General features: G+C 44.4%; 1 protein-coding gene across 1 annotated transcript; it reads right to left on the reverse strand.

The window, feature by feature from the left end:
• Positions 1 to 690: 690 nt before the first annotated feature.
• On the reverse strand, positions 691 to 11,652 carry LOC139180685 (phospholipase A and acyltransferase 3-like). The gene is made up of 3 exons (XM_070782805.1): positions 11,643 to 11,652; positions 10,058 to 10,326; positions 691 to 1,304 (listed from the first exon to the last, which is right to left on the reverse strand). The coding sequence occupies exons 1-3, from the start codon at positions 11,650 to 11,652 to the stop codon at positions 1,185 to 1,187; spliced, it is 399 nt and encodes a 132-aa protein (XP_070638906.1). The 3' UTR covers positions 691 to 1,184.
• Between the last annotated feature and the right edge of the window lie 2,430 nt (positions 11,653 to 14,082).

Raw genomic sequence — 14,082 nt, forward strand, 5'->3', positions numbered from 1 at the left:
CATATAATTTTCATTATGGCTGTGGTTTGGTTTGGTTTGGTTTGAGCCCCACTGGACATATACAGACTCCAGCTGCTGACTCCTGGAAGCCGGCCTGGGTCTAGTTCCAGGTCAAGGGTCCTGGTTTCCCCTGATTACTGTTCTTGCATATGAGTCAGGTTTGTCTCTCTCTCTTGCTGCTGAACTGTTCCTACACAACTGGAAACACCCATTGCTTGAGATAACCAGAGCTGGACGTTGTTTCCTGCAGGTAAAGAACACAGCCCACAAATCGAAAGTGAGAGAAAAATCATCAAAGACCCAGAGCACAGCCTGGCATCAGAAAGAACAGAGCTTTGCTGCAACCTCAACAGACTCCAGCCAGGTAGTTCTTGATGCATGTCCCCCAATAAAATCCTCCCTTACTGGGTTTTGTTTTTATTATTGTAAGAAAAAATGCAATCCACAAACCAAACCAGAATCTGATAGCTTATGGTGTTTGGTGTCGAATTTGTGGTCTCCAAAGGAGAAGATTGAACTCCAGGACCAAAGATGCAGTCTCACTTACTCAGAGTTTTGTGCAGCAAAGATTTTTATTTAAAGTAAAAGGATAGAGAAAGCTTCTGACATAGATATCAGAAGAGGGTAGAAAGAGTGCCCACCTCACTAGTTTAACCAAGGCATTATATACTTTTCAACTGGCTGCTGAGAATAGATAAAAAGAATGCCTCAAGACTGAGAAAGTTTTATCCAGACCCTCACCCACAGCATACATCTTGAGATAACATTGGCCCAAGACTAGTCTGGTAGAATGGATTTCAAGCACTCTGTCCCTGGGAGAGATGTGTTATGGCTGTGTAAGCAGTGGGGAAACAGGCTCCCAGGCAACATTTGTTACAGTTATAATGACTAACATAGAGACCTAGAGTCTGAGAAAAGCATACCCAGCAGTAACATATATTATGCTTAAAAGGCCAGTTTTCAGATGAAATAGACTGTTGCAAAATTAACACAGAGCTTTTAAAATTAACCCGTCCTTGGAAAGATATATCATAGCTTACAGAGCCTATGAGACTAGGGCAAAAGAATATGAAAAAGAAAGAAAGTTTACTTCCTCCTTAAAGGGGCCTTGGACTCCCTATCAACCTGCCTGTTAACTCTTTCAAAACTGTCTAGCGAAACAAGACTCCCCTCAATGTATAATGTCACTGCTGACAAGACATTCCCTTCAGGTCATTGATTTTGCTGCTTGAGAACATGACTCCAGTGGATAGGGCTATCAGGCCCACTCCAGAGATGGTAGCTGCTGTGACAGCATCTCTGACCTGCAAGAAAGAGGAGAGTGAGTCAGACTCTGTGTCAGTAAGCTGAGTACACACTATATATTCAACAAGGATGTCCAGCTCAGGGAGCTTCATGTGCCTCATAGCCTCCTTGACAAACTCAGGAGTCAACAAATATTGGCAGGGAAATGCAGAGAGGAGGGCAGCATGAAGAAAGAATTGGTGAATGGGGCAGCTGGCCAATGACATACACAGGCCTGAAGAAGAAAATTCCCTTCAGCCTGCGGGTTTTTAAAGCAGACAGATCCCCAGAGGGTGACTGTGGACAGGACAGGGAGATGAAGACAGATGGTTGAAATCCTGGCTGATCGACAGGGAGCTGTTGAGATACGTATAAAGTTGAAGAGGAATTGCTATTGAACCTCGATGAACTCTGACCTGGGTCCTAGCAGAGCCCTCCCTTGTCTTCATCTTTGGTGTATCCCCAGCGCCCAGACCTGCCAGGCACCAAGTGCTCTCTGCACGTTCTTCAATAAATGACTCAACTATGAATAAGAGTGGTGATGTTATACTTTAAATTATTAAGATACATTCCTTATATTGCTTGTAGTAGGAAAAAAAAAACAGCAAAAGTAAGAGTAAGTTTCAGGGTAAAAACAGAACATATATCAAATTTCACTCCTTCCTGAACTCCAAATAAAAATAAAGTAAGACATTAGTTTTAGGCATAATTCCACTAAGACTCAGAGAACACTAAAGGCTAAGGCAGCTGTGGAAAAAGCTGAATATTAATCCTAGATACAGTAAGTCCCTTACATACCAACCTGGTCAGTTCTGAGAGCACGTTCTTAAGTCCAATTTCTTCATAGGTTCAACAAAGTTAGCTTAGGTACCCAAGTAACACAATGAACTATACAGTACTGTACTGTAAAAGATTTATAATACTTTTCACACAAAAAATACATAAAAACAAAAACTGTACAAATTAATAAAGGTCAAAGAGTAACACAGCTTTTGCTTTTACCTTATTATCAGACAGGAAAAAACTTGACTTCTCAAGCTAGGAGCCACAAAGCATTTGGATCTAGTGATCTAGCCTTTTGGGTGCAGGAAATTACAGCTCCAAGGCCTTTAAAACATCTTTTAATTCCAGGGAATAAAATGTCAGGGCTGAGTTACGGGCAGTTATTTAGGCTCTTCAATATTTAAGAGACCACACCTTCAATTTTTGACTGACTCCAGATATATTGTAGGGTTGTTTCCTCATATAGAGACTGCTAGTATTCCAGAAAATAAAACTACTATTTTATCCTTGTTATCTGATTTACAGAAAGTGATTAAACACACACACACACACACAAGTATTTTGTGGGACATATTGGAGCCCATTCCGGCTTGTCCGGCCCTTTACATGAAAGAAATGCTTTGGCAGATACATTGACTAAACTAATCACTTTAAACTTACATAAAAGATTGATAAGGCCAAAAATTCTCACAAAATTCACCATCAAAATGCAGCTGGTTTAAGGTATGAATTTCATATCCCAGATATGTTGCTAACTTGTGGGAGAGGGTATGCTTGTATTCTTCCTCAGGACAGAGATTCTCCAATTTGGATTCCAGACAGACTAATTCATCATGTCACAGCCCCCCAGAGACCAGATCCGCAGCGCGCACACTCGTTCGCCCCGCCCCCTAGCCAGCTCTTGCCTCCGTGCCAGCAGCTGCGCCTCACACCCTCCTCACTGCACCTGGCGACCTAGAACAAAGAAGTTTGTGTGGCGAGTGAGGGCCAGAGAGGAAAGGGTGCCCGCGGAGTGCCGTGCAGACCAGCGCAGCCCCGCCAATGAGAGGGGAACGCCCCGAGCCCAGGCGGCAGCTAGCCCGAGTCCACTAACGTCCGCCATAGGCACCGCAGCCCACAGCCTGCCACTCGAGTTCTGCCTCCTGCTACTGGGGACATTGCTCCCTCCGGCCGATGCCTGCAGCTGTTCCCCAGTGCACCCACAACAGGTGTTTTGCAATGCAGATGTAGTGATCAGGGCTAAAGCAGTCACTAAAAAAGAGGTGGACCTAATATAGTAACTTGTGAACAATGTACGTTTTCATCTTGTTTAAACCCTCAATATAATGTTTGCCCCTTTGTAGTCTTACAATGTCCACCTTATTTTATGATGTAACCACTTATTGATATGATAATTATGGTCTTGCTGTATTACAACAACTGTAGGATTTAATGCGATCGTGACAGTTTGTGGGCTTACTTATTTTACGAACATCAGCTTTAATAGCAGCAATTACTTCTGTTACTGTGGCAGCAATATCATTGACTCAAAAAGTGCATACTACCCAATATGTTGATACCATGTCTAAAAATGTTTCTCTAAATCTAGCAATACAGGAAGCTATAGATAGAAAGTTGGAGATGAGGGTAGATGCCTTGGAGGAGGCAATAATGCATATTGGGACTGAGTCACAGGCTTTAAAAGTGAAAATGGCTCTGTCATGCCACGCTGATTACCGGTGGATATGCATGACATCTTTGAAAGAAACGAGACAGATTATGAATGGGAGAAAATTAAAAATCATATTTCGGGTGTTTGGAACAGCTCTGACATTGGCCTGGACTTAGGGAAACTTCATAATCAAATACAGACCTTGGAACACTCTCAACTGGATTTTACCGCCGCTGGAGCAGCTAATGACTTTTTTCACACTTTTTCTAACTTCATTTCAGGAAAAAACATTCTGTCTAATATCTTTAGTTATGCTGCTGTTGGTGCTCTAATTTTGCTTCTCATAATCATTCTTCGTGTATTGTCAGGATTCTTTGGCAGAACATTCAGAAGCTCGCGACTGAGCTGCATCTGGCTGTTTTAAGAAATAAAAAAGGGGGAGATGCCGGGAGCCAGCGTGAGGAACTCCGCCCGTGGCAAAGGTCATGAGGAAGGAGGCTCGGCATACGCAAAGGCGGGATCATGCCTCAGGAGTCCCCCTGGAAATTCTCAAGCATCTACCCCCAAAGCCAGAGTCTGCCTACTTTACTGTTTTGTGCTCTCACCTACACCTCTGACTTTACGGGGGGCTGTCCCCCACCACCTTTCTCTGAAAAGGAGTTAACTTACAGCTCCAGTTAATAAAGTTCCTGGGCATGACAAGAGTGTTTCAACTCACAAACTCCTTTGGAAGTTCCCTAGCCTGCCTTAACAGGTTCTTCCGGCCACATGTGATTGTTCACAGCCTCCCAGCAGTGAGAGGCATGAGATGTTCTAAACTGTCTAAATACAGATTCCTTTGAGCAGTTAACAGATTGATTAGAAATTGTATTGGTGAAGGGTTTTTCACTTGTTGGGCCAATGTTTGCTGCTAAGTTTCCATATCCCTTACCTACTGTGTCCCTGGGAGTGTATTGATTAATATAATTGGTGTATAGGAATATAAATAATAGCTTTAATGTTTGTAACCTTGGACCCTTGAGTTAATTCTTTCCTTGTTATAGCCCACCACACTTTCGCCCTATAGAAATGCAACTTTATCTAATGCTTTCAGAGGGTGGCACCGAAATAACTTTAGAATAATCACCTTTAGAGGAAAATAAGTTTTCTGAAGAAAGGGTCATAAAATGTTAACAGGCCTCCTGGCCAGAAGATGATGTAAATCACCTAAACTTTTGCATATGATAAGTTTGAAAGCCTGGCTTCGATAGGGATCAAGGACTGCTGTCCTTGCATGACTCTACCCCATCCCCCATTATCCTCTATGCACAACTTAAGGTATAAAAACTACTTTGGAAAATAAAGTGCGGGCCTTGTTCAACGAAGCTTGGTCTCCCCATGTCGTTCTTTCTCTCACCTTCTTGATGAATTCCCATCTGGGGCGTGGAGGCTCGCCAAGCCTATTAATTTTGCCTGGGCTTCTAAGATCTGACCAGGGAGGCCTTAGTGTCTCCTCTCCTTCGGGAGAATAGGAGGAGCCTGCGGCCTATGTAGGTGATGCAAACTCCTTGTCTTGGAGTTTTTTGGCTTTCCACGTAAACCAAGTTATTCAGCCTCTTTTCTTCACTGAATTTCTTCGCTGAGCTATCCTTATTTAACCACCCTTTATATCTATAATTCTGTTGTATCCTGAAAGCTGAAGCCATCTCCCCTTCGAATTCCCTGGATCCACTGGGGCTGGACCCCAGCAAAAGAACATTTTTTTTTTTTACTTCGACTTAAATTCTTTATTATCATACTCAAAGATACTTATTGAAAGTGAAAGCATTAGCTGCTCAGTTGTGTCTGATTCTTTGCGACCTCATGGACTGCAGCCGGCCAGGCTTCTCTGTCCGTGCAATTCTACAGGCAAGAATACTGGAGTAGGTTGCCACTCTATTCTCAAGGGAGACTTCCTAACCAGGCATTGAACCCCAGTGTCCTGCATTGAAAGCAGATTCTTTACCATCTGAGCCATCCTTTTAATAAGGTTCTCATACATTTTTTTTTAAAAAGAATTATTCATTAATTTTTGGCTGCACTGGGTCTTCATTGCTGTGTTCAGACTTTCTTGAGTTGCAGGAAGTGGGGACTCCTCTTTGTCGTGGAGCATAGTCTCTAGAACTTGGGCTCAGCAGTTTTTGGCTCAGTAGTTGTGGCACGGGTTTACTTACCTCACCTCATGTGGGATCCTCCTGGACCAGGGATCGAACCTGTGTCCCCTGCATTGGCATGTGAATTCTTTAACACTGGGACTACCAGGGATGTCCCTCTATATATTTTTAATCTTATAGTATAGTACATTGAAAAGTACAGTAGAGAACAACAGCTGGCATCCAGGGACTGGTGTCACATGAACAAGCAAGAAGAGTTACTGACTGGAGGAAGGACAGGAGGTGGAGATGGTGGAACTGAAGGATCGTCAGCAATAGGAGATGGAGGGCAAGCTTCAATGTCACTCAGTCCTGACTTTGCTGGGACACAAGTTGGCATCTTTGAAAGTTCAAAACTTGAATGTTTGTATGTCAGGGGCTAACTGTGTACATCACTTCATGGGAAATAGATGGGGAAACAGTGGAAACAGTGTCAGACTTTATTTTTGGGGGCTCCAAACACTGCAGATGGTGATTGCAGCCATGAAATTAAAAGACATTTAATTCTTGGAAGGAAAGTTATGACCAACCTAGACACCATATTCAAACGCAGAGATATCATTTTGCTAACAAAGGTCGGTCTAATCAAGGCTATAGTTATTCCAGTAGTCATGTATGGATGAGAGAGTTGGACTGGGAAGAAAGCTGAGCACTGAAGAACTGATGCTTTTGAACTGTGGTGTTGGAGAAGACTCTTGTGAGTCCCTTGGACTGCAAGGAGATCCAACCACTCCATTCTAAAGGAGATCACCCCTGGGTGTTCTTTGGAAGGACTGATGCTAAAGCTGAAACTCCAGTACTTTGGCCACCTCATGTGAAGAACTGACTCATTGGAAAAGACTCTGATGCTGGGAGGGATTGGGGATAGGAGGAAAAGGGGACGACCGAGGATGAGATGGCTCGATGGCATCACGGACTCGATGGACGTGACTTGTGGGTAAACCCGGGAGTTGGTGATGGACAGGGAGGTCTGCGGAGCTGCAATTCATTGGGTCGCCAAGAGTCGGACACGACTGAGAGACTGAAGTGAACTGAACTGAACTGTGTACAACAGAATCCCTAAAAAAGATCATTATTGACATCACCAGGTACTTCTGGAAGTGGGTGAAAGAGAGAAAGAGAGCTGAGGCCCCTCCTTAACCACAATGAAACTCAGAAGATTTGGGGGCCTGAAAACAGAATCACATGTGAGGGTGTGGGTATCATACCTCCAAAAAGGGATTGAGAGGCCATAAATGTGCTAAATGGAGACTCTTGGACTTCCCATCCCCTCTGCTCCCAGTACTTTATCCTTTACATAAGAGTCAGGAAAACTCTTCTGGGGAATCGAACTGGCCCAAGTGGAAACAATGAAAGTTAACAATATGAGGGTTCCCAGTCTACTCTGAAGTGAACCTCAAAGTCAACAAGCCACTGCCCTCTCTGAGCTCACTCCTCAACCCCCCTATTCTTAATCATGAGTCCACAATGCAGATGTACCAGACATATAGCTGCTGCTGCTGCTACTGCTAAGTCACTTCAGTCATGTATGACTCTGTGCGACCCCATAGACGGCAGCCCACCAGTGTCCCCTGTCCCTGGGATTCTCCTGGCAAGAACACTGGAGGGGTTGCCATTTCCTTCTGCAAGGCATGAAAGTGAAAATGAAACTGAAGTCGCTCAGTCATGTCCAACACTTTGCGACCCCAAGGACTGCAGCTTACCAGGCTGCTCCAACCATGGGATTTTCCAGGCAAGAGTATTGGAGTGGGGTGCCATTGCCTTCTCCGAGACATCTAGCAGGACCTCTGAAATAGAAGACAGAGAGCAAAACAAAAAGGAAACAGCAACCTGGAGAAAGAAAAGATAACATATTTTTAAGAACTGTCTTTAGAGAAGAGAATGTATACAGTAAAGAAGAGGGATTTCCTCATGGCTCAGTGGTGAAGAATCCACCTGGCAATTCAGGATCCCAGGGTTTGGAAGATCCCCTGGTAAAGGCACTCCAGGATTCTTCTCCCACAGACGGAGGCACTGGTGGGCTATACGGCCCTTGGAGCTGCAAAAGAATCAAATATGACTTAGAGACTAAACAACATCAACAATAAAGAAGAACACAGTGCTATTAAAAATAAGAGAATGTTGACAGAAAAAAAGCAAATCTCAGAAAATAAATATATGATGGAAATTACAAACTCAATAGACATTTTAGAGATAAAGTTGAGAAATCTCTCAGAAGGAACAGCAGAAAAGATGAAGCCATAGAAAACAGCTTCCAAAGGTAAAAGCAAAGGAAAATCCAGTCAGTATAACATTCGAATAATAAACTTTCCAGAAAGAAGGACTAGAGGAAACTCAGAGGCGGGGAAGCAAGAGTGAAATAACTCATGAAAATTTACTAGGACCAAAAGATATATGTTTTCAGATTGAAATGGTGCTTTGAGGATAAAAGCAGACCTATGTCAAGGCACATTAGTGTGAGACTTTAGAACACTGGGTAAAGACAAGACATTACATCTTCTAGAGCAGGAGTGGAAAACAGGCAAATGAGAAAAGTTCAGGAATCAGAATTACTTTAGATTTCATCATAGCAATGCTGGAAGCAAGAAGACAACGGAAGAATGCCTTCAAAATCTTAAAGTAAAACCATTTGTAACCTAGAATTATATACCTATGTGATTAGTTGCTCAGTCGTGTCTGACTCTGTGCGACCCTATGGACTATAGCCCACCAGGCTCCTCTGTCCCTGGAGAATCTCCAAGCAAGAATACTAGAGTGGGTTGCCATGCCCTCCTCCTCCAGGGGGTCTTCCCAACCCAGGGATTGAACCCAGGTTTCCCACATTGCAGGCAGATTCTTTCCTGTCTGAGCCACCAGGGAAGCCCAAGAATACTGCAGTAGTTAGTCTATCCCTTTTCCAGGGGATCTTCCTGACCCAGGAATCAAACCAGGATCTCCTGCATTTCAGGAGGATTCTTTACTAGTTGAGCTACCAGGGAAGCCCTGGAATTTTATACCTATACAGACTATTAAATCAAGTGGGAGGGTAAACTGATAAATAATTCAGACATACAGGATCTCAAACAAATTCTCCTTCCATGCATCCTTTTTTAGGAAGCTGCTGAAGGAGTTTCCACCACAAGAACTGTGTAAACCAAGAGAGGGCTTCCCAGGTGACTCATTGGTAAAGCATCCACCTGCCAAAGCAGGAGACATGGGTTTGGTCCCTGGATTTGGAAGATCTTCTGGAGAAGGAAACGGAACCCCCTCCAGTATTCTTGCCTGGGAAATCCCATGGGCAGAGGAGCCTGGAGGGCTAAAGTCCATGGTGTCCGAAAAGAGTCAGACACAATTTAGCTATTCAACACTAACAACAAACAAAGACAGAAGACATGAGAAATGGAAGATGGTGCTCTGGTGCAGGAGACAAGAGAGGGAAATCTTTCTAGAATAACAGCAAGAGGAGCTCCCGGGACAATAACTGTACCCAGTGTAAAGAGTAACTGGTAGGCAGAAAAATAGCCCCCAAAGATGTCTAGGTCTTTATTCCATAATATGCCCTCATTCCGAATACTCGTAAAAACATTATGCTACATGGAGAGAGAGAATTAAGATTGCAGATAGAATTAAGGTTGCTAATCAGTTTACCTTAGAATAGGAAGACTATTCTGGATTTCCAGGTAAGCCCAATGTAATCACAAAGTTTCTGATGGAAGTGGGAAGGAGTAGAGTCAGTATCATAGTGATGCAATTGAGAGAGACTCAACCAGCCATTTCTAACTTTGAACACAAAAGGGAGCCACAAGCCAAGAAATGCAGGCAGCCCCTTGAAGCTGGAAAAGACTACAAAACAGGTTCTCTGTGAGAGCCTCTAGAAAATAAAACAGCCTGCTGACACCTTGATTCTACCCCATGAGACCTGTTTCAGACTTCTGACCTCCAGAACTATAAGACAATATATTTGTGTTGTCTTAAGCCACTGAATTTCTGGCCATTTGTTACAGCAGCCACAGGAACTCATACAGCAACCAATTCAACTTCAAGCCTGGCATGTAGAGCTAACTGTTGTCACCATTATCCTATATATGTTAAGGCAACTTCTGGGGGATGTGGCCTACTTGAGTAAGAGAAACAGCAGAGAAATAAGAAACTAAGAGACCATGGAGCTAGGGACACACTGAGGACCCACCGGGTCGCTGCGGGAGACCCCGTAGCGCAGCTCATTGACGAAATGCTCACAGTTTTTGCTGGTCAGACTGTAGCAGAACTCCTGGTCCACCAGCTCCTCCACCCACTGGACAATTCTGCTGGGAGGGAATGGGTTGTACTTGTCATCGTGCTTGTTGTTGACCCTGTACAAATCTCTCCCAGCCACATCACACAGCCGCTCCTTCTTTACTATGGCCCTGTCGGCCACTGCAGACAAGATACTGGACCCACCAGCTCCCGAGATTCCACCTGTGGATTCAGGATGAGGAACATGATTGGTCCTGGGCTGGCCCCCAGCCTAGCACCCACCACATCCACAAGGGGATGAGCAGATGAGTCAGGGTCAGAGCTGTGTGGCTTTGGATAAGACCCTTGTGGTCTCTGGTCCCTGGTTTCCTTATCTGAAATGAGAAATGAAGTTCCATAATTTGTTGTGATTTTTTTAACCCACAGAAGCTGGCCTTGCACACCCTATGACACTCCAGTGGCCCTCTTGATTGTGCAAATACAGGCTCTGAGCACACCCACCTCCCTGGGAGAATAGAGTGTGAATTTGTTGTGATCCCACCAAGACTCCACTTCCCTGACACACACAAAGCTGATTGCTGCACAAAAGGTGGATGGATTTGGGGAACGGATCCCATTCTTGATGTGTAGAGATATCTCATGGCTTTAATTTGTGTTTCCCTAGCAGCTAAAGATGTTGAGCATCTTTTCATGTGCTAATTTTCCATCTGTGTGTTCTCTCAGAAGTGCTGTCCCCTTCTCTATTTCCTGAAATTTTGTAAAAATTGGGACTGTTTCTTTAAACTGTTTATAAAATTTTCTGGGGAAGCTATCTAGACCTGGGTATTTCCATTTGGAAGATTTTTTAATTAAAAATTCAATTCCTTTAATAGGACATAGAAATAGATTGTGTATCTATTTTATCTTGGGTTGCTTTTGATAGTTTGTGTTTTTTCAAGAAATTGGTCCATTTAATCTAGATTCCATATATATGCATGACTATGCAATATTTGTTTTACTCTTTCTGACTACTTTACTCTATATAACAAGTTCTAGGTTCATCCACCTCACTACAAGTGACTCAAATTCATTCCTTTTTATGGCTGACTAATATTCCATTGTACATATGTACCCTATTTTCTTTATCCACTCATCTATCAATGAACATCTAGGTTGCTTCCATGTCCTGGCTATTAAAAATAGTGCTGCAATGCACACTCGGGTACATGTGTCTTTTTGAATTGTGGTTTTCTCAGAACATGGAGATAGGAGCCTGGTGGGCTGCAGTCCATGGGGTTGCTAAGAGTCAGACTCGACTGAGCGACTTCACTTTCACTTTTTCACTTTCATGCATTGGACAAGGAAATGGCAACCCACTCCAGTGTTCTTGCCTGGAGAATCCCAGGGATGGGGGAATCTGTTGGGCTGCCATCTATGGGTTCGCACAGAATCAGACATGACTGAAGTGACTTAGCAGCAGCAGCAGAGCATATGCCCACTAGTGGGGTTGTTGGGTCACATGGTAATTTTATTCCAAATTTGTTAAGGAATCTTCATACTGTTCTCCATAGTGGCTGTACCAATCTACATTTAATCTTAGTCATCAAATGTAATACATACACTCAGTGCATAATATGATTTTCTTATCTTTTCAATGTCTGTGGGGTCTTTAGTGAAAACCCTTCTTTCATTTCTGATGATGGTAATTTGAATCTTTTCCCCTATTTTTTCTTTGTCAGTCTCACTAGAGTTTTAACAACTTAATTGGTATTTTCAGAAAAACAGCTTTGACCATATTGATTTTCTCTACTGGTTCCTGTTTCCAACTTTATAGCTGTCTGCCCTTATCTTTTCTATTTCCTTCTTTTTACTTGCTTTGGTTTATCTTGCTCTCTTTTTCTAATTTCTTCAGTTGAAAGCTCAGAGTACTGATTTTAAACTATTCTTATTTTCTACTATAAGCATTTAAGATAATACATTTTTTCTCAGCACTTTGTCTATACCACACAAATTTTGATATTTTGTGTTTACATTTTTGTTCATTTTGATATGTTTGCTAATGTCCATTGAGACTTCCTGCCAGAGGAGCCTGGCAGGCTATAGGCCATAAAGAGTTGGATACGACTGAGAGTCGGACAGGACTGACATTTAGACGGAAAATCCTTCCTTGCTTTCAGGGACAAGATGGACCACGTTCTTTTCTAATAGCCACTTTGAAAACATCTCAGCCAGATCTCCAGGCAGAGCGTTTGGCCTGCCTGCTCTAGAAAAACCAGATGAACATGAACCTAAGCCATCCATCTCGAAGAGAGTGGCTTCTTTGGGGAGAAGGGATGATGCTTATCTTCATCACGTGATGGGCAACCAGGACGGTGCAAGCACTTGTCTTGGGCACCAGCCCCCACCCCTGCTGAGACATGGGAAAGGAGGGAGGGTCCTGGGACTGTGTTGGCTGAGTCCGTGTTCACTCAGGTGTACCTTCATATGCCCAGGACTTTGTGGATGTGTTTCTGCACGTGTGTACTCAAGACACAGCATGTACAGCATCTTCCCAACATGTCCCAGCACCAGGCCCACCCAGGGCAATGCTGGGCAGTCAGTCTGTGGACAGACCCCCAAGCCCACCACCCTATGCTCATGGTGCCCATGGCCTGATTGACCCCCATCTTTAGGTCCCCTCCTGCCCTCAGGATGCCCGTCTCTCATATCTGATGTCTTGAGAGATGCAAGTTGGAGAGAACTTAATGTGACCCAACGCGCAGTTCAGGGACCAGAACCTTGTGGGATACACAGCAGTCAGCAATGGGGTGGACACCTGCCACGTGGCCCTTTGACCCACACAACAACCTGACAATAAGCTTCATCCCATTGTAGAGGCGCAGGAACCAGGGTTCCCAGAGGGTGATGCCCTGCTCAGGGTTACTTGTGCCAAGAGGCCAAGCCGGGCCTTTGTCCACATCTCCCACTAGGCACCCCACAGTCCTGCCTGACTCCCTTTCCGCACCCCATTCCTCATGGTCTGTGTTCCTCCCCAGGGCACCCCAGCTGCAAAAATGAATCATTTTTCTGTTCCCCCTATATTCCTGATCTGAGGAATGATGTCCCCTGTTCCAACCCCTCTTCCAGGTTTCCTAGTCCCCAGAGAGGGCCATTCTAAGTCCTCCAGCTCCCTAACACATCCTTTCCTTCTGCCCCACCCTCACCCCCACCCCTGCCACCTGCATCCAACCACAAAGTCCAGTCTGTGCCCACCCTGGAAGTTTATCCTGAATTCACTGCGTTGTCCATCTCACATCCACTGACTTGGTCCAGGCCAGCCCCATCCTTGCCTCTGTGACCCCCTCTACCCTCTGACAGCACCCCCCCACCTCCTTTCTCCATCATTCAATCCCCAAATGTCCCCAGTTGTCTAAGACCACAGCTGGGACGCTAACAACAGCAGACAGTGGAAAGGCAGTCAGCTGTGTCTCTACTTAGAAAGGAAATGGGGCAGGATGTAGGCTCAGAGCACAGAACAAAGCCACACAGGCCTGCACTTCCTGAAAAATATGATACCTTTTCCAGTAATTGACTGAGTTTCTGTAACTTGGAGGCTCTCTACATATCCACAAGCCTGCTTTGCATCCTCCTCCCATTCCCAGTGAGTCAATTGCCCCTGATTTTTGCCAGATGCTGTCTGATTGTTGGAGAACTGATTCCTGTCTGTTTGTAGTCTTGAAATAAGTTGGTTTTCACCCAGATGAGAAGCAGATGAGTGCATCCCATATGTTGATTGTATAGTCAGTAGCCATCCCTCCCCGTGATGCACGCACACACCACAGTCACTCACCTTCTCTCAGGCTCACAATCCTGCTGTTAATCAGGCAGCAAGTGACCCTCCAGCTCCAGTCGATGCACCGTGAGTGGTCTGAAACTGCTCTGGAAGCCCCTTTCTCTTTGCCCACGGTTGGTTTGGAAGGGGAAGCATGACTCAGTTCTGGCCAGTGAAGAGGGAGAGCA

The sequence above is a fragment of the Bos indicus genome, chromosome 29 (genome assembly GCF_029378745.1).
Source record: "Bos indicus isolate NIAB-ARS_2022 breed Sahiwal x Tharparkar chromosome 29, NIAB-ARS_B.indTharparkar_mat_pri_1.0, whole genome shotgun sequence".
In the NCBI taxonomy this organism is placed as follows: domain Eukaryota; kingdom Metazoa; phylum Chordata; class Mammalia; order Artiodactyla; family Bovidae; genus Bos; species Bos indicus.